The 20964-nt window shown below is 48.2% G+C and overlaps 1 protein-coding gene across 3 annotated transcripts in view; it reads left to right on the top strand.

Moving 5' to 3' along the window:
- RGS9 (regulator of G protein signaling 9) overlaps nucleotides 1-13295 on the top strand; it is a 63128-nt gene extending 49833 nt beyond the window's left edge. For all 3 annotated transcript variants that reach the window (XM_019733013.2, XM_074319532.1, XM_019733012.2), the window contains 3 exons: nucleotides 1405-1522; nucleotides 11173-11645; nucleotides 11805-13295. In XM_019733013.2, coding sequence (XP_019588572.2) covers nucleotides 1405-1522; nucleotides 11173-11645; nucleotides 11805-11955 — 742 coding nt within the window. In that variant the 3' untranslated portion in view covers nucleotides 11956-13295. The remainder of the gene's footprint in view (nucleotides 1-1404; nucleotides 1523-11172; nucleotides 11646-11804) is intronic.
- The last annotated feature ends 7669 nt before the right edge of the window (nucleotides 13296-20964 follow it).

Below are 20964 nucleotides of genomic sequence, written 5' to 3'. Positions count from 1 at the left end.
CTCCAGGCAATTCAAAAGAGGGGTGGTTGGACCAGAGCATTTATCAAAGGAGCTTTAAAAAAAAACCAACCCAACACAACTTGGTTTCATTCTTGAGGATAATGGCCCTGTTATGAAAAGGAGAGAAAGGAGGTCTTTGTGGGGCTATTCATCTAGGTTTACTGGATAAGGAAAGGAGTTCAGTGTCCCTGGGGACTGGAAAGCTTCTTTAAGCCACAAGAAAGGGCTGAAATTGCCCCGCCAGCTCTGCCAGAAAATAGTGGATAAGGGAGCGGGGTCTCCTACTTCTCTTTCCAGATACTCTATGAGTGGGGCAGACCTGAGAAATCAGCTGGGATCTTCTCCTGGGCACCCCAGGTGCTTTGAGGGCTGGGTGGCACTAGATCACAGGTGTCGTGCTCGGCTTTGGTGTGGGGTACCGCAGTCTGGCAATATTGTCACCGCTAATGTGAGTGGTGACACACGTGTGAATGTTTCTGTAATGTGTGAAGCTCGGTCTGTAACTATGTGGGGACTGTAGTGTGGTCGGTGTTTGTTCCAAGACTTGCAGATGTAAGACAATGTATTAAACTTAATTTTTCCAGGACAAGTTAAATCGAGCTTTAAGTCTCCTCTTTGGCAGGGCTGGTGGGAGCCCTCTTTCTCTCTAGGGTGGACACAAGAGTTCTAGGGGCTGATACAGTCTAGAAATTTGGGGATGTCCTACGTTTTAAGTCTACCATGGCTGCTAAAATGCTTGTGTTCTAAGCTTGTGGATGGCTTAGCTGCTCTCCATCCTCAGATCCCTGGAGCTTTGTCCTGACTTCCAAGTCTCTGGGAGAGAGGGTTTGGTCCCCAGGAATCCATGTTTAACTTTTATGGAAGGATCTGGCACATGTGCACAGTGTCACCGGCTCTCCAACCCTCTTCAGGCCCCTTCCCCCTTTCTCTGCCCATCAAACCTAGCCCTCTTGGACAGGCCCACTTTTTCCCTCTTTCCTAAAACTTTGGCTTTTGAAAACAAATACTCTAACTCTCCCCTGAGGAGAGAACCCTTGGGCTTCCAGTATCCAAACCCTCTTTGCCCCTTCTTTCACAAAGAGCCTCTAGGAAGTTAAAATGACAAATTGGTTTCTAAACATTATAGAAGGCGTGTCTGTAATCATCACCATCCAAGCAGTCTTCCTTGGGCCTGACCTAACTCTGATGGCATTTGGGACTCACACTGGTCCCATGCTCCAAGGGAAGAGGAAAGCGCTGAGGTTGGCCATGCCTCTGAGAACTCCACCTGAAGTTCACTGGGAGAATGAGGGAACAAGTCCAGATTCTAGCCTTCCAGCCCCACCTCCCACCAGGTGTTACAGGGTCATGGTTGGGCAAGCAGTGTGGCTTTCTGCCAACCTCCAATCCTGTCCTTCCTTCCAGCTCCAGCCTCCTGTTTATGCGGCGCCACCTGCGCTCCAGCCCGAGCCCCGTCATCCTCAGGCAGCTGGAGGAGGAAGCCAAGGCCCGCGAAGCAGCCAACACGGTGGACATCACCCAGGTCATGAGCAAGCTGGACCGTAGGAGCCAACTCAAAAGAGAGCTGCCTCCTAAATAAATCTACAAGTCCTCGGGGTGGTTGGGGCATGCACTTGGGAGAGGCAAACAAAGGCAGGCTCAGAATCTAGAAGATTCCATTCCCCATCAGTGGGGCAGCGGGCTAGTCAGGTTCATCCCATATTCCTCTGACCTCCTTCAGGGTGGGCTTCCCAATAACAGTGCAACTAGAGCTAGTTCTCTCACTCTAGCAACCAAGGGGCAGGGTTCGCAATGGTAGGGGAAGGTGTCATGCAGGGTCTCAGCTCCCACTCCTGGCAGGTGAACGCAGGATATGGTGAGGCCGGAAAGGAACACCAACGGAGCCATAGATAGGGGGTTCATACCACTATATTCTCGCTGGCGGCCAGGCGAGACACAGAAAGTAGAATCCACACAATCCACACCATCTGCAATCCGCGCTTGCTAACCACAGTCTGCAATCCACAACCTGCGCTATTGGCACTTGCTAGCGTAGCCACGGCAGTTATATACAAAACAATAGTGGCTAATGGCTAACTGGTTACAGCTGATGGCCATCTAATAACAGAGTCAGCACCTTTCCACGTGAGGCAGATTACCTGGAAACTGCTCTCCTGGCCCTGTCCCTAAACTCCTCCCCTCCAGGCTCTCACCTCACAATCTACACAACAAGCATCTTCCGTGAGGGGCTTTATGTGAGGAACCTGGAGTTGGATGCAATATCCTGGGCACAGCCAGGCTTTCTGGGCACAGTCAGACTTCCTGGACACAGCCAGGGTTTCTCAGGGTACCGCGCTAGAACAATAGTAGCTCATAGCCAAGGTACTTACATGTCCTCGGTGGTGGCTGGTCGAGATACAAGAAGCAAACATCCATCAGTACGCCAACAAGGAGTCTTCCTGCACCCCAGTCTTGTTGGCGGCTGGTCGAGACACAAGAAGCAAACATCCGCCAGTTCTACCACATTGTAGTACGTTCCCAAGCAAACAGTCAAGCGGTCCATCAAATCAGGGATGGAAGGCAATGCAGCATGCACAGGTGGCATCACCTTAGTCAGTTCCCTATAGTCCACAGTCATTCGCCAGGGCTGTGCACTGGCCTCACAATGTGTGCCCTCCCTGCAGGGCGAGGGCTCCAAGTCCTCCCCAACCTGGGGGTGAAGGTTGACCTCGACCTCACCTGCATCCTCCGCTGAGGACTCAGCAAGCGTTTTCTCCTGGGACTGCCTCAGCAAGCACTTCCCAGTCCACACGGCCAGCGATGACCTTTGCTTTCTCCAGCCTGTGCTGTTTGGAGAGTTGTCCACGTCTTCCCACCCCTCCATGGGGGTCCAGCTCTCTAGCAGCTGCACAGCTTTTTCTATGCTGGTCGGAGAGCCATCCATATTTCCTCACCCCTCCACAAGGGTCCAGCTCATGAGCAGCCACTGGGCACCACACGCTGTGTGGGGGCCACGTGTCCTCCTGCCCAGTGGCAGACGACTCCGTTACCTAACCAGGAGAACCCTGCTCGCTGCACCAAGTGTAATGCAGGGTCTCAGCTCCCACTCCCGGCAGCTGAATGCAGGACATGGTGAGGCTGAAAAGGAACAACAACGGAGCCATAGATAGGGGAGTCATACCACTACATTGTTGCTGGTGGCCAGGCGAGACACAGGAAGTAGAATCGACACGATCTGCAATCTGCGCTTGCTAACCGCACTCTGCAATCCACAAGCCGCACTATCGATGCTTGCTAGCATAGCCACGGCAGTTATATACAAAACAGTAGTGGCTAATGGCCAACTGGTTACAGCTGATGGCCATCTAATAACCGAGCCAGCACCTTCCCACGTGAGGCGGAGAGCCTGGAAACCGCTCTCCTGGCCCTGTCCCTACAGGAGGTCACCTGACTTAGCTGCTGTGTGACCTCCTCTCTATAGTCGGGGGTTCTCATAGTGAGAACCACAGAGAAAGGCTGATTTGTTTTCCACCATTTGTTTTGGAAAATTAAAGACAAGCCCTCTCCCCAACCCCCAGGGACAGTTCTTTCAGGCACATTTGTTTCAAATAGCTTAGTGAAGCTCCTACCATTCAGTGTAGACTCTTCTTCTAAAGCAGTTGGAAATCCTGCCAAGGGACTATTTTCAGGGTTCCCCTATAGATGCATGGCCCTGGACACCTCTGTTACACCTGCGGAGAAAGGTCCTGCTAAGACATTTCTGTTGAGCTTGTTCATAGTCACAATTACTGAGGGTTGGTGGACTCTCTCCTTCCCCTTTGTCTCCCCATCCCCTTTTATATGTTAGGTGAATAAGTAGCTGGTAGGAACGAAGGACTCAGGCCTCAGGCCTCTGGAGCAGTCAAGGTGAAATGGCCTTTAAAGGAGCAACTTTTTTGGATGAAGAATGGAGGGGCTTCATTCATGGGAGGAGGGATGGTAGATATTGGCGCCGTTCTCAAGGTGAATCCGGGGCCAAGATAAAACTCTCATGCCTGTTTTCTAGATGCTCGTGCTTCCCTCCTCTGTAGCTGTAGACTAGGCCAGGCTTATGGGCAGGGGTGGAAGGGAAGGGAAATTCAAACTCTGATTTGGGAGGGCTGCAGGTAATTCTTGAAGTTAGACTTATCCCACACACCGGTGTAAGAGTGTAAAGGAGGCAGAACAGGTCTCTGAGCAAGGGACCAATCTTGCACAGCAAGAAGACACATTCAACATGTTTACTGAGCACCTACTGTGTGCCAGGCATCAGTGAATAAATAGACATGGTCCCTGTCTCATGGAGCTTATAATCTGGGACTGACAAAAGATAATGAAGCCGACTATATCAGGTAGCTGTCGATGTGACGCTGATGTCTGCCACAAAGCTAGCGTGGCACACGACAATATGTGTTTATTGCTCATGTGTATAGGGGCATCTGTGTGGCTCTTGATTTTGGTGGGGCTCACTCCCAGCCTGGGGGTTGATCTGTGCTGGCCTAGGCTGGGCTGAGTAGAATGATTCTTCTCTGCTTCACATGACTTTTATCCTCCAACAGCCTCACCTAGGCATAATTCTATGGTAATTGCAGAATTGCAAGGGAGTGAGTGGAAACATATAAGGTTTTTGAGGTGCAGGCTTAGAACTGGCACCTGGTCTCTTCCATCGCATTTTGTTGGCCGAAGCAAGTCACAGAGCCAGCTTAGAATCAAGGGGTGGAAAATACACTTAATCTCTTTAGTGAGAGAAATTTGAAAGTCTCCTGGCAGAAGACAGGGAGACAGGGAGGGGTGAAGAATTGTGGCCATTGCTGGCATCAACAGCACAAACAAATCGGTGATCAAACCTGTAGAATGTGTTACAAAGGAAATGGATATGGTTCTGTGACAGGGAAGATGGGCGGTGTGTAGACAGACTAAGGAGGCCTCTCCCAGGTGGTGACAGATAAGCAAGAGGATGTGAAAGAGTTGGCCTATGGGCTAGGCAAGGAGAACTTTCCAGGCAGAGGGGACTACGTGGGCAAAGTCCTAGCAGTAGGAAATGGCTTGGAGTGAAGTGAAAGGCCAGGTGAATGGAGCCTGATGGACAAGGGGGAGGTTAGAGAGTTGGGCAGGGCCGTCATCGAGGACTTTTTAGGCTGTTGTAAGGAGTTTGTGGCTTTTGGTTTCATGTTAGCAAAATTATTTCATTATTTACTCTCTCCATTTTCCCGAGTCACAGAGTAATACTTTACACTCTGAAAGAGCAACTAGAGATATGCTTTGTTCATTTCTCTTCCAACTCAGGGAGGGCACACTAAAGCAGAAATTTCATGTAACGAAGCACTGTGAACTGCGTCACGTGAGGGGAGGTATCACATCTATCCCGCTCACACTTGGAGCCTAATGGCGAGACCTCGCGGGTTGTGCATAAAAATGGCTTTACTCCTGGATGGCAGCAGTTATTACCTCAATGGATGAATAGGTGAATGAATGAATGAATGAATGAATGAATGAATGAATGAATGAATGAAAAGAGAACTAGATTTGGGCTCTGGTCCTGGTTCTACCACTAGTCATGTTGTTTTGAGCAAGTCACTTAACCTCCTCTGCTTCCTGATTTGTGAAATGTGGGGTTGGCACCAGATTCATGCTTCTTAAAACAGATTTTATGAATTCCAGAAGGACACCCAGCCTGGGGAATCAATTTCACTTGAAGATTTGGAATGGGAGGAAAGTTAGATAATTTTGAAAATTTCACATTAAAGTGATCATGAATATATTATGAATTAGAATGCAAAATGCACATAAATTTTTAAAGATAAAATTTGGGACATCAAAGGCATTTCATGGCTGGCTGTGGCAGATTCAGGCTTTTCCCTCAGACTCCTGGGAGAGAGTGCTTCTTCGGCTCTCTTGCTATTTGTCCTACTTCTGTGGGAAAGTTTGAGAAGCATGAAACCAGAGATATTTGCGATCCCTGCTAACCGAGATCACAAAAATGGTGGTGAAGATGGTGGAGGTGTTGAATTTGTCATGGATTCTTCAGGGCACAGACTACGTCTTGTTAGTCTTTGACTCAACCGTCCACCATCCCAGTCCCCACGTGCGGGACATACCTGCTTCACACGTCTCCCATTCTCCAACAGACTGCCAGACGCTCTGCGTCAGATACCTAGGTACCCCACACTCATTGATGGAAACCTTCTCAATGGCAGACACATGAGGATCTCACAATCTAATGAGAGACATAGGCATGTAAACCAAGTAGGTTGTCATTCTTTATTGGATGAAAGGGTGAATAAGTGTTTTAACCTCACCCATCTGAGAAAAGGTAGATGATAAATGGCTTAACTCCTGGATGGCAGCAGTTATGTTCCACAGATGTATTTGAAACACTTGTTTCGTGTAAGAACCAGTGGTGGGTGCTATGGCAGATGCACAAATGGACAGATGTTCTTTGCTCTCAAGGGCCTGACAAGGGTGCATGGATGCAAATGGCTGCAACCCAAGGCAGAATTCGATTGAGGCTGGGTGGTATAGAACACGCTAGAAAAGCACAGAGATGGGAGAAGATTGTTTGGCCTGGGGGGTTGGGGGGACACACCAGGAGATTCTCTCATGTTTAGTAGTAAAGGAGCCATGGGCCTTGACTCAGTTTTGAGGTTTTATAAGAGTGTCTGCTGCTAGACTCCAGCAGGTGGCAACTGCTCCTGCTAGCTTTGTTTCTATGCATCAAACATAACAGTAGTCCCACAGGGCTTGTTTGAATCTCAAATAGCATCAAAAATATTATTTATCTGGCTAATATTATTGACATATTTAAATCATTATGATGTTCTCTGTTAGGCCATGTCTTAGGCATCGTCTTAATTTCTTAATGCCGTATTTTAAACAGCTTGAGTTTCTCTATTCATGGTGGTGTATATCTTATGCTAGAATATAAGGCATGCTATAAGGTACCAGGATTTCCTTTGTAGAATTTCATTCCCAGGCTTGGCTTTTAGAGACAGGACTGCTTTTGTTGTGAGGGTTGAGTGTAAATGCAAGGGCTAGGGACAAGAAAATCCAACTAGAGTACTTAGGACAATGCCTGGCATATAATAAGTGCTCAATAAATGCTAGCTGCTGATATTATCATGACAACCATTATCATCCTCACCGTCACCATCATCCTCACCAACACCATCATCATCACCATCATCCCACCATCATCATCATCATCCTCACTTTCATCACCACCATCATTACCATCATCCTCACCATTATTATCATAACCATCACCACCATCACCACCATCACCACCATCATCACCATCGCCATCCCTAGTAGCTTCATGTAAGCTTGTGCTTTCAGTGTTGTCCAATATAATGATTTATTATACTTTATTATGTAGGAAATTTCCTGAGGTGTATATAAACCATCTCTCAGAGCCTTGCAGTGTGGCCCTCCCAGCTAGGCAGGAACAAGTAGGATATATTTGAGGGGAGGAGAGTAGGGTGTTGATATCATGTCCTCTGTCTAGAGCTCCTATGAGAGAGCTGACTAGCAACAGTGTAGTGGCTGGTCAGTCCTTTGGTCCTGACTTTCATGGCTGACGAAAGGGTCTTTTCAAATTGGGAAGGGCTTGTGCTGGGCTGTGACAAATGAGATGACTGGTAGGAGAAATGATGTGGAGTTTTCCCCAGGGGGCCAACATTGCTCATTTGCTTTCGGGGGCAGTGAGAAGGGCCTAGAAGGGGGGACCGTGCACACTGCATGCTGAACCTGAATGCAGCCCTCTCCTCACCTGCCTGCTTCTAAGAAGTGGGAGTTCACGTGGCCGCAAGGTTTCCTTCAAACTCTCATCCAGTGTCTGGATGGAAAATGAATTACATCTCATTACATTATCTGCTTTGCCTTTAATTAAAAATCCTGTGATTGTGTCCTCATGTCAACATACCTTCTCCATTTCATGCTCCTTTCTCAACTTCTCTTGGCTGCCTTGCATAATAAAACAACAGCACCAAAACAAACCAAACCAAGCTCTCCTTCACTGTGTCTCTGTCGTGTCACATTTCTTTGCCATGTGCCTTGCATGCCACTGCTTTGCTGCTTTACACCGATGGTAGATATGGCATGGGCTGGAAGGGTGGGGTCTCCAAGTGCAAGCCCCAGGCCTTTGGGGGAGTCATGGTGGAAGGGGGTAGAAAAGGCATCCTGCTTAGAGTGTCCAGGGCCAATTGGGCTAATGGCTATTTGCCCAGAAGAAATGACCTCAGGTCAGGTGAATGAAGCGGGGCAGTGGCTACCTTCCTTACCTCTACTGTCATTCATCCTGGAAAAGAGAAGGTGCTGGGGGAGGAGGGGGGTGGGGAAGAGGGCACAGAATTGTGTGGGCGGGGATGTACGGAGTGGCTCATCTTGTCATGGCTGCATGATCTTGGTCAAGTTGCATCATCTCCACGAGCCTCAGTTTTCTTATCTGCAAGGCAGAGGTTATGACAGGAGTTTATCACAAATTCTGAGTAAGTGGGATTCAAGTTAAGGAACCAGGGCTGGGGGTGTCCTCAATGAGTTGAGGGAAGAGCACTTTGATGCATCTCGATCTCTCTTAACACAGTCTTTTCCCCAGTTTTGGCATTTCAGTTCACTCTTCAAGACCCCATGTCCTATCCAAACCCCACAGCCAATGGGATGGTAATATGCTCGTAGATCCGTAGAAAAAGCAAGGACTTTGGGGTTACACAGACCTGGAATCCGATTCTCATTTAGTCACTGTTGTTAGTTGTTTGTTGCCACATAATAAATTAGGACAAACTGCCACTCTTGATTAGCTCATGGCTGGCCAGGTGAGACTAGGCTGGGTCTCTTCTTAGGGTCTTGCTCTCAGGTGTCCCCAGTCTGTCCGTGTCCTTATTTGGGACTGTTGGGAAGCATTTGCTTCCAAGCTCATTCACATTGTTGGTAAGATTTAGTTTCTGTAAGACCGAGGGCCCCAGTTTTTTACTGGCTATTAGCTGAGGGCTGCTCTCAGCTTCCCGACGCTGTCTGAGTTCCTTGCCACGTGGAACCCCTCCATCACAAAGCCAACAGTGGAGACTTTCTTCCTCACTGAATTCCTATCACGCTTCAGACCTCTTTGACTTCTGTCTCTGGTGTCTAGACTCAGATCTGAAGAGCTCATGTGAGGAGGTCAGGCTTACCTGGATAATCCTTTTTTAAAGGCACCTATCACGTAGCCCGGGAATGACTATCGCATGACATTTGTAGTTTATATGCACACAAAGTACAGGGGCCGGAACCTTAGAATGCTACATACCACACTCACTGATTGATGGCGAGAACCTGGAGTGCGGAATGAACCCCTCTGGGCCTCAATATTCTGTTCTCTAAAATGGGATGATTACAAATTCATGGAATACCTAGCACACAGTAGGCACTTAAAAAATTATAGGGCCCTCTTCTTTCACCTAACAGTTGTCGCCTAAACCCTTAATCAGGGCCCAGTCTTCCCCCATTGTTACTCATCTTTGCAGACTGTGCCCGAAGGGGAGCCACACTTCCCTATAAAAGGGAGGTGTTAGAAGCATAGCTCAGAGCTCCTCAAAGTTACTGGGCTTGATAACAAAATGATGACCTCAGGTGTTAGATACTGTCCCTGAGTTGCAGGCCCCTGAGACTCTCCTTCAGTGGGTCTGCGCTGGGACAGGGCTCTACCTTTGTAACAGGTAACCTGGGTAATTCTGATGTGGTTGGTCTGGAGGCCACACTGAGACATCCAGCTAGCGATCAGCTTGGCTTCTCAAAGCCCAATGGCTCCAGGTCTGGTTTGTTGGCCTGTGGGTGGAGCAGAAACACTGACTCCCAGCTGCTGTTACAGAAAGGAATCTTGCTTGAACCTCAGGGGTGGGTGAGAGAATGGAGACCCCCCACCCCCAATGGCAAAGCCCCCTGTGGCCTCCTAGCCTTTCTTTTCTTTCAAAAGCTATTCTTGGATGTGCCAGTCCTTTCCTCTCCAGGTTGGGACTGGCACACACAGGTGACCTGGAAACCAGGCCACACTCCGTGGAAGCAAGCAGTTTCCTCTCAGCGCCTAGAGCTGCCCTCCTTTGGCCCCAGGGCAGTGCCCAGGCCCTGGGGGCAGGCAGGTCCCTCTAAGTGGGACCTCTGGGTGTCTGAGACAGTTTCAAAGATGGTTTGTTCTTCACTGAAGTCACTGCCAATTCTCTCTTGGAGGTGCTGTTGGTCCAAGTGTCCTAGGGGCATCCCTCCGAGGACCAGCACATTCTCCGGCTGCATTCACTCTGGGCTTTGATGTGGCTTGTGGCTCCAGGAGGCCTTCAAGAAGGAACACAACAAACCCAGATTGACGGGCCCAAGCACTCGAGGAAGGGAAGAGGGGTGATAGCAGAGAACCTCCCTGAAAATTCCGGTTTTAATTTTCTCTGTCAGCTCCGACAGAACTCTCCCAGGCTTCTTTGGCTGAAAACATGTCTGATCCAGCATTCCTACTCCCATGCTCCAGGACACTGGGACCATGGTGGCCCAGGGAGGTTGAGACCGTTCTCTTCTCCAATGAGTAACCTCCTCACCTTGTGTTTCCTGTTTCCTTCGGGCATGTCCAGATTCCACACTTAGCCTTTCTTCCTGGCCACCCTGCTCTGCCCTCGGGAGGCATGGGGACGTGCTGGCGACAGGCCATCCCCAAGGTGTGGTCAGTGTGGACACAGGTAGGGGTTCAGGTCAAGGTGCATGGTCTCAGGCCTGGAAGAGTCAGTAAGGCACAAGCTGGGGCTTCTTCACCTCTGGCACGCTATTAAAAGCCTCCAGTCCTTAGGTTGGGAACCAAGGATAGAAAAAGGATGAGATGGCGTGTGGCAGGTACTAAGCATTGCTCCTTGGGAGGACGGGAGATGAGGGATGATTAGAAATCTAACCTGGCCACACCCCAGCATCAGTCTGCCTTGGGATGCAAGTGCCCAAGTCTGGGGACCATGGCTAGGGCTTGGAGACAGGCAGGCCCCTTGGCAGGAGGTCTCTGTGTGGCTGTGCTGTTGTCACAGATGGCTTTGGGCATCCTTCCCAACTTCCCAGGGGACAGCCATACAAGGCTTGTGCTGTGGGCCCTGGCAGGGGCTCAGTGAGCAGAGGGTAGTCCCTGGGCCCGTTGGCTAGCCACTCAACTCACTCTGAGCTCTCTCTCCTTCCCTGCAGTCGGGCCAGCACACCGCTCCCAGCCCCCACCTGGCTGTGTACACTGGGACCTGCGTGCCCCCCTCTCCTTCCAGCCCCTTCTCCCCCTCGTGCCGCTCCCCCAGGAAGCCCTTCCCCTCACCGAGCCGCTTCATCCGACGGCCCAGCAGCACCGTCTGCCCCTCACCCATTCGGGTGGACTTGGAGAGCACCTTGGGCTCAGAGCAGAAGGGGGAGGCCCGCAGATCCAGTTTCCGCCACAGACCCTCCAGAGACGCCTCCACTGACTGCCCCTGGCCCCGGCCCGCGCCCAGGGCCCCTCCCAAGGCCCGCATGGCTCTGTCCTTCGGCAGGTTTTTGAGACGAGGCTGTTTAGCCTCACCAGTTTTTGCCAGGCTCTCGCCCAAGTGTCCCCCTGTGTCCCACGGGAAGGTACAGCCCCTGGGAGATGTGGGCCAGCAGCTGCCACGGCTGAAATCCAGGAGAGTGACAAAGTAAGAACCAGAGGGTATTGTGCTCTGTGTGTGTGTGTGTGTGTGCGTGTGTGTGTGTGTGTGTACATATGTCTGTCGGTGAGCCGTCTATTGAGTCTTCCCTTTTGGTGTTCCTCCTGCACACCCCCCACCCCACTTCCTTTCCTCTCGCACCCGAAGCTTTTTCCAGATCAAAATGGATGTGCCCATGGAGAGTGGGACCTGCCTGATGGACTCGGAGGATACCGGGACAGGAAGGTCGGGTGACCAGGCCATCAAAAAGGAGGTCATCTGCCCCTGGGAGAGTCTGGCTGAGGGGAAAGCTGGCTGAGCCGTGGCCTCGGACCAGGCAGATGGTCCCAGCAGACTCCGCTGGATGGGGACACCGGACGTGCTCTCGAACCAAAGTGCATTAAGATCATACTTGGGGGCCAGGCAGACAAGGTGGGGTGGATGATGGGGCAGAGTGCTCTGTCTGGGCTCCCGGGGACCAACTCCTTCTCTTCCTCCGACCTTCCCTCTTTTGGGCAGAAGAAAGGCATGTGGACCAGAGGACTTTACTTGTTGCCTTAAAACCGATAAAAGGTTAACTTGGAAGAGTCTCTTGGATTGGACTGTTAGTGTGTGTCTGTCTGTGTTCTTAGTTATTTATGAGCTATTATTTAGACTCACTTAGACTCATGTCTTTGGCATTTTTGACAAAGGGAAGTTGGCAATGAGTCACTTCCAAGGCTTGTTAAGCAGGGATAACTCCTTCCCTGCTTAAATTGGTGTGTGCATGATGCTTTTATCAATGGACTTCCCCAGGGGGATGCCCCAGGATGTGGCATCCTACAGGAAGGAGAGGTCTGGGGAAAGGCATCCTTCTAGAATGCCAGGTGTATTGTTCACATCCACCAAGAAGCAGATGCCAAGATGAGGTTAGGATAAAGAGTAGGGGGTGAGGGACTTCACCTCCTCTTTATCCTGATGACCTCTGGGTCATCCTGGCTGACCTCTGGGGAAGGAAGTGGGGGGAGGGAGAGGGTCAGATAGCAGCACAGTTCCAAGAAAGTTTTGGCCAGGCTGCTGGGGTGTCCCTCAGCCAAAGCCACTGTTGGAGGGGTCCTGTGTCTGGTGGAAATGGTTCTGCATTAGTGCCCTCAGCATGTAAGGTCATTGGCTGGGAGCGCCTCTGGGAAGCCTGGCCCGTATGTGCTGGTGGCCATCAGTCCATGTGCACCTGGCAGCACATTGTCACATCTGCCACACTGTGATTGTCACATCTCCAGTAGTCACTTCTGGAGGTTCGGGCCTTGGCGCCTTCCTCCCACCTCTTCTCCAGCTAGTCACTCAAAGAGATTTTACTGAGCCCCTACTATGTGCCCAGTGCTATGCCAGGCCCTGGGGATGCAGCTGTGACTCCTGGCTTCACGGAATTCATCTAGATCAGTGGTTCTCAACCAGGGGGCAACTTTGCTCCAGGGGACACTGAGCAGTGTCTGGAGACAGTTTAGATTGTTAAGACTGGGTGTGGGGGGTGCTACCGGCATCTAGTGGGTAGAGGCCACAGATGCTGCTAAACATCCTACAGTGCACAGGACAACCCCCTACCCCAACACAACAAAAGATTATGTGGTCCAATAGCAGTGCCACTGTTGAGAAACCCTGAAATAAATGATAGGTTACAACCTGTGCTGCTGGGCATGTGTCCCTTGTCATTTATTTCTGCCCAAAGCCCTGAAGCATTGCCCCAAAGGGTCCTGCTGGGATATTGGGATTGGACAGCGGGTTGAGATTAAGGGTTACAGGGTGAGCAAAACATTTTTAGAAGTTACATGGAAAGTCATCGTAGGGAAAAAAAATTCAAGTGCTTTGCCAAACCACTCATTTTGCCCCTCCCTTTTAATCCTCAGCTTCATCAGAATTCAATTAGTAAATAAGAGCCCCTCACTTACTTTCAACCTTGGACAACTTACCTTATTTAGCCCATAAACACTGGGCTGCTGAGTCATCTCTGCACACTTCTGAAGATGAATGGGGAGCAGGTGCATGGCCAAAACCTGGACTTGTTGACCCTGCAGGAAAACATGCTTCAATACCAAATGGGCACTGCATGTTAGAGTCTACAGAATCCACTCCTCTGGGCTCACACAGGAGTCACTGATCTAGGGGTACGGAAACTTTTCTCCCAGAGAGTAAGAGAAATCAGCTAGGTCTTTCTTGGAAGGTAAGTGGGCCAGGCAACTTGATGTCTTTATTTGCAGAACTGGTCTAAACTGAGAAAGCAAGCCCACGTGGATCCCCAGCATTAATGACCAAAGCCTGCAGGATTCACTGGTTGGATTAGGTACACGCTAATGTGCAGTAACAGAGAGACCCCAGAATGCAGGAAGTGGTGCAAATATGAAGGAATGTCTGCCTCTGTAACTTAATTGTCCAAAGGCAGGAAGCAGTCCAGGACGAGGGCAGTCCAGGGACCAATACTTTTTTTAATCTTGTTGTCCCACTCATCTCCTAGTCACTGGCAGAATGATTCTTCATCTGGTTGGACATGAGAGTCCTCTGGGGAACGTGAAGGATCCCAGTGCCCAGGACATACCTAGTCCAATCGTGTCAGACTCTGGAGGCAGAAGATCAGGGTGTGTTTTAGAGTCTGTCCCACTGCTTACATGTGTCCCGCCCATGTGTTAAGCACCTCATTTGGACTTGGGCAAGTAGTTGGTACCTACTATTCTATTCTCAGCCTTTGGGGCCACAGCAGAAACGGAGACAGAAAACACCCTGTTTAAATATGCCATTACATTTGTCAAAGTTTCAGGAATGTGCTTACTTTCCTTCTCTTGAAAACCAACAAGCTGAACAATTTCTCCAAGAGATCTTTGGCAGTTGTTTCTTTGCCCTGTGGGGAGGGGACCCTGGGTGGCCCGCTTGAGGCTGTGAATTCCCTGAGCCTGAGAGGAGACTGTACTGTCCCTTGCTTATTTGCTAGGAAAGAGAAGAAGAACCTTTAAGGAGTCTGTACCGGCCAGGTACTCCTGGGGGCCTGGGTGTCCAGAAGGTGAGCTGGGGCGGGTGAGGAGACATGAGACCTCTGCTTACCTCAGCCTCACAGCCCAGCCCTCTGCTCTGGGCACTGGCTCCTCCTCACACTTCACCAGAAGAGGGAGTCCGAGGCTCATGGATCCCCAAAGAGAGGTGGTTGGGATTTCCCCTGAGGAACTGAGAGACCTGTGTTGAAGAAGAAAGAAGTACTTGCAGAGTGGTACTTTCCTCTGGACTGGGGGGAGGGACTGGGTGTCCCCTGTGTGCTTTATCCTGTCCTCAGCCCGAGCCCCTCAAGCTGGCCGAGGTGGGGACCCTGGGGGCATCAGTGCTCTCAGTGCTGCCGTTGGCTGTGGGACCCCTGCAGGGTTCTCCTGACTGCTGTGCCCTGATGGGGACTAAGGCCAATGCTCTCTGTTCCCAGTGGCTTTGGGGGAGGGTTGAAACCCTCTACAGAAACACTCCCGCAGAAAGAAAACTAGTTCCCTCATGTGTGGACTGCAGTCAATAAAATACACCCTTTCAGGGTCATCTCTTTGTGTCAAGCTCTGACTCCTAGGACTGGAAACCGATTAAGCCTCATTCATCTTTCCCTCCTCAGCCTGAGTGATTTGCCAGCTTCTCCGTTGAGCAGGTGAGGCTAGAAGGCTAGGGCACCCAGAGGGGCTGGAGTGGGGTGATCCGTAGGGCAAATAAATGGTATGAGAAATCAAGCTTTTCAGTTTTGCTGCTGATGGGAGGGACCCATGTATGGCCCTGTGACAAGAGATTGAGGGAGGAGCAGACTCATTTTCTTCTCAAGAAATAGAACAAGGATATTCAAAGGCCTCTGTGAGTAGGAAGAATATGTTGGGGACAGCTGGATTGGGGTATAGGTACAGGTCGCAGCAGGATCAGCCATGTCTAAGGAGGGGAGGGAGTTTGCCCGTGTGCAGAGGTGCGTGAGCATGCGTACACACACGTACCTGTGTGAGCACCCAGGGCCACATGTGTACACCCTGGGGAGTGAATGCGGGGTGTCCGTGTGGTGCACGCATGGGGCACTGTGGACGTGGGCCTGGTACAGGCTGCAGTGGGGACACGGTGCACAGCCCAACAAGCACTGGTGAACTTGGAGACCACGATGCACTTGGAAAGCATCACACGATGGGTCCTTGAGAAGGTGGATGTTTATGAAGAATGTGTCTGCTTCCCTGACCCCACAACGTTTAGGGAGAGATGACACAGCATGTTAGACACGGGTGCTGGGGTGCGGTGAGGTTCAACTGACTTGACCAAGGCCATGTTCTGGGCTGGTCCTCGGCTGAATTACAGCAGCTCTCTTCTCATAACCTTGAGAAAGACTTCCTTTTTCACAGTCCATCTTCTAACCAGCTTTTGCACCCCGTGTGTTCCCTCCTTAACCAAGTTGTCTTGTCCTGAAGTTCTCCATCTTGGGGAGTTAGGGTTACATTTAAAGAGTCCTTCATGACTTCTTCCATTAATCTTCACTACAGTGTGGTGGGGGCACAGCATCAGTAACCTTATTTTGCAGATGTGATTTCTCCACTTATAGCTGGTAGAAACACACCAATCGAAGTTTCATGCACTTAATTTTCTTCGTGTGTGTGTATGCTAAATATATTTAAATTTTGGAATTAAAAAAATACAGAAAAGTGCAATGAATATTATAACAAACATCCATACCCACATCACCTAGAATTGACCCGTGTTAACATTTTGCCCTAATTATTTGTAATGCTTAAAAAAAGGCAAAACAGTATCTCTATCCTCCTTATCCCAGGTGAATACACTTACTGCCACTGAATCGCACAGTGAATGGTTAAAATGGTAAGTTTATGTGTTTATTTTATCACAATAAAAAAAAAATCAGGGGGAACCATTCTTACCACCAGGGCCACATAAAAACAGGTAGCTGACTGGATGCAGCTCCAGGGCCAAAGTTTGCCAACCTTTGTTCTATATTATTATGAGTTTCATGATGGTTTTAAACAAATGAGTCATTATGGTTGTTTTTATTGTGTGTTAGTCAATGCTCATTTAACTTCAACAATATGTTTACCCAACTCTTTGCTCACCATTGTCCCTCGGTCTCATTTCCTCCTTCCAGGTACAGTTTTCTTTGTACTGAAGTGCATCCTTTAGTTATTCTCGCATTGATGGCTTTGAGAAGTAAACTGAGTTTTTTTTGTGTTTTTTTTTTCCTGAGAAAGTCTTTATTTTACCCTCATTACTAGTTTACTATTTTCATCTTTACTATTTGTTAAATGATTGTTTAGCTGAATCAAGAATGATAGGTTGGGAGAAAATTTCCTCTCTCTACTTCAGATACTATTATTTCCTCATCGGCCCTGTCTTGTTGCTGACAAGAAGTCCCATTGCTGTTGCTTTATACTTTTTCTTCTCCATTTTGCTTCCAAGAACTGGTGCTTGTGTTGAGTGTTCTGCAGTTTCTGCAATGTGTCCCGGTGTGGAGAAGCTTGTGTGCATGCTGCTGGGTGGCCCTTCTTCAATCTGAGGACTCATGTCTTGTTTCCAGTCTTGAATTTCTCATCCATTGTCTCTGAATAATGGTCCTCACTCCTCCTCCATTATCTCTGTTTTCTTTTGGCAGCTTCTATTGTATGTTTGTTATGCTTTAGGGAGAAGTTCTTCTTTTGTCAGAGTCCCCTTTTTCTGTTCTGGGCAGCCCTTCAGGTATCCCAACTTGAGGGACAGGGTCTTAGGTCTGCTTCTCCAAGTCTCTGGGTCCCTGGACATCTCCTGTTGCTGTCTGCAAGGGCATATATAATGGCTGTGTATATTATATATAACAATTATATATATAAAAAATATACTATATATATTATATATAATATATATAATATTGTTGTACATATACTATTATACATATATTTAAATTGATATATTTCATACAAGTTCATATGTATAGATATAGATATAGATGTAAATAGATACATTGCTCCGAGTTATCGAGTTATAGCATTTCCCCCTCCCTTGTAGCTCCATTTTAACAGAGACCTCTGGCTCAAGAAAATACATCTCCAAACTTAGAAATTTAGATAACACAACAAGCTATGGATACAATTTGGGGGCAGGGAAATTTATTCTCATTGAATGTCTTACGAGCCTGTCTGGCTCTGGCCCTGTCATGAAATGCCTCTTTACTCTTCATCCTAAACACACAAATGAGTCTACACCATCCACCTTCATCCATCCATTCATCTGTCCACCCACCTCTCCCTTCATCCACGCATCCATTTGATGGGATCCCCTTGGACTCACCCATGTGGTATACAGCTTATTTCAAGCTAAAAGCATCTGAACAAACAGTAGCTTGTTCCCGGGGGTGGGGAATCTTATCTAAACTTTTATTTTTTTCTGACTTAAGCAAAGCTTCTCAAAAATACGCCTCCATAAATCCCCTCTCTGGGAAGTTTACAGTTGGAAAGGAGATGGACCACTTGCACCTGGATGAGAAATTATATAAACAAAACCTGATCAAAACTTTCTATATCCTTGCTTGTGTTCCACCACTTGTTTCTCATTACTTCCCACCATTTGCTTTCCCTTGAAATCCTAACCCCTCTTTTTATCAAGATGATATAGAAACCATTAACTACAGCTGTTTGAGGAGCCATTTCTTTGTGTGTTCTGAATGTGAATAAACTTTGTCTTTTCTTTGTTAATCTGGGAATTAATCTGTTAATTAACCTGTTATTTTTATTTTATTTTTTTTGTCAGCTAATTTACAGGCTCCCAAAAAAGGAAGACAAGTTGGCAGAAGGAAAAGTTTTTTTCCTTTAATATATCCATCCATCCATCCATCCATCCATCCATCCATCCATCCATCCATCCATCCATCCATGTTTCATGGTGGGCTTACTAGGCATTTGGTATGCTGTCATGAATAAAATTAGGTCCTGCTCTCAAGGATTCATAGTTTAGTTGGGGAACATAGTTTTAAACTAAGAATTAGAATACACTATATTAGGAAAGGGTGCAGAACATGACAACTCAGGGCACACTGCCTGGTGCACAACACTTTAGGTCACATCCAGGTTCTGCTCTTTCCTAGCTAAGTGACCTTGAGCATTTTATTAAAGCTCCCTAACCCTCAGTTCTCTCATCCATAAATTTGGGATCAGGCTAATACCTGTGTCATATAGGGGTACGCAGATTCTGAGCTAATTTATGTATAAAGCTCAGATCAGTGCCTGGTATATGGTGAATGCTTGCTGAATATTTGCTATTTTTATGTCCAAGGTGGTATTAAAGCAAAGAACCTGGAGAAAGTGTTGCGGGCCCTAAAATGTGGCTCTGTGTGAGTGCATTGGGCTAGTGTACAGAAAGCTTTAGTTCCCTTAAGGAACATGTGGTAGAGAAGGCCAGAACATACTTGTATAAAAATAATCTCAGAGCTCTTACCTTTCACGAAATGCAAAAGAACATGGTGAGATGTTACCCGTATGAAATGAGAAGGCACAGAATGAAGGAGACACCCACCTCTGTAAGGAGCCGACATAAAGCATCTTCTGGAATCCGGTTCCTGGAGAACAAGGACCGAGCAGAGTATACCTCAGCCAACCCGCAAACATAGCTACCCACTACGAGGGTACAGCAAGCTTCATTTCCAGTAGGGCCCAAACACTTGACCCAAGTCATCAGCTTCTATTGTGCATGTTACCCATGAGGTATTAGAAAGACCTGGGTTACAGAGCTCTCTGCTTCGCTTGCAGAGTCCCCAGCCCTGGTCCATCCCTTTGCTCAACGTTCTCTCATTCTTCTTTGGCTTCAAAGCAAAGAGAATTTGAAGGCTCACGGTAACACGGCACTCCTGGGCTATTCAGCCAAGCTTCTGGACTACTGGAGGGCCGGCCTCTGCCATTATGTTATGATGATTGGGTTTTATTTTTACCACTCATTACTCTCATCACAGTAAGTTTCTACGATGAGAACCTCTAAAGGGCAGAGTCATACCTACAGCCTCCTCTGTGCAGAGCCTCAGGCAGCACCACACTCGGTTTGGGGTTTGGGGTGTTGAAGACGATCACCTATTAAGATAAAAATCTCCTGATTATGCAGCAAACGTCCAGATACATCACTCTGAGGCTAATACTGTGTATCAGAGGCCCTTTTATTATTTCACTTTTACATCTCTTATTAATCTCTAGTACTTTTGTTGAAACAGGATGAAAAGTCAACAACTTCCTAGAAGTTATTGGTCTGAGATTTTTAGTGTCTTTAAAAAAATCCCTAGTGGTGTTTTTACTGAAATACTAGTCATACTGGATTAGGATGGGCCCTAAATTCAACGACTGAAACCCTTCTAGAAGAAGGGAGGACTCACAGAGACACACAGGGAAGAAGTCTATGTGAAGATGCAGGAAGAGATTGGAACGATGCTGCTACGAGCCGAATAATGCTGAGGACTGCTGGGGCCACTAGGAGCTGAAAGAGGCAAGGAAGGAGCCATCCCGAGAGCTTTCAGAGGGAACGTGCCTCTGCCAACAGCTTGCATTTGGACTTCTGGCCTCCAGAACTGGGAGAAAATAAATTTCTCTTGCTTTAAGCCACCTAGTTTGTGGCACTTTGTTACAGCAGCTCCAGGAAAGTCATACACGATGCTTGCTTGTGTCTAGGTTTGATTATTCTCCTATAGGTGAATATTAAGTTGTTTCCAATTTTTCATGAAAACACGCAGTGCTGTGATAAACGTCCTGGTGTATTCTTTTCTGTGCACATCTACAAGTCTCTCCCCAGCATGGAAACAACACAGAGGGATCGCTGGGTTAAAATGTGCGTATATGTTAAAGACCAATTCCCCATGCCAATTGCCTTGCTAGAAGTCTATGTGAAATTAGATTTCTACCAGCATGAATGCATGAGGGCAATAATTTCCTTACACCCTAGCCAGAACTGATATTGACACTGTTATATTATCTGTGCTAGTGAGTTCTCACTGCTGGAGTTGAGCATTTTCCTCTAGAGGCCAAGGGCATGAGGCCAAGTATACCGGGGCTCCCATCCCCTTGTACAGTCCTAAATCTGGGAGGACGGGACATTGGGGACGATCACAGAGACCGTGGAGCATGTGCTTCCTTGCCTGTCTCCTGTAGGGCATCCCAATCTTGCTGGGGCTTTGGGTGTTTGGTGCCATCAGTGGTTCCAGTGTACAATATATAACAGGAAGTGAGGGAATCATTAGTATGACCTCAGTTACAGTATACTGTGTATTGTTTCAATATGTGATTTATTTCCCCGAGTGATGATGATGGCCACAGGATTGGGTACTATGTCAGTCATCTTTGCATGG

The sequence above is a fragment of the Rhinolophus sinicus genome, linkage group LG15 (assembly GCF_036562045.2).
Source record: "Rhinolophus sinicus isolate RSC01 linkage group LG15, ASM3656204v1, whole genome shotgun sequence".
In the NCBI taxonomy this organism is placed as follows: domain Eukaryota; kingdom Metazoa; phylum Chordata; class Mammalia; order Chiroptera; family Rhinolophidae; genus Rhinolophus; species Rhinolophus sinicus.
This window is presented reverse-complemented; position numbering and strand designations above follow the sequence as displayed.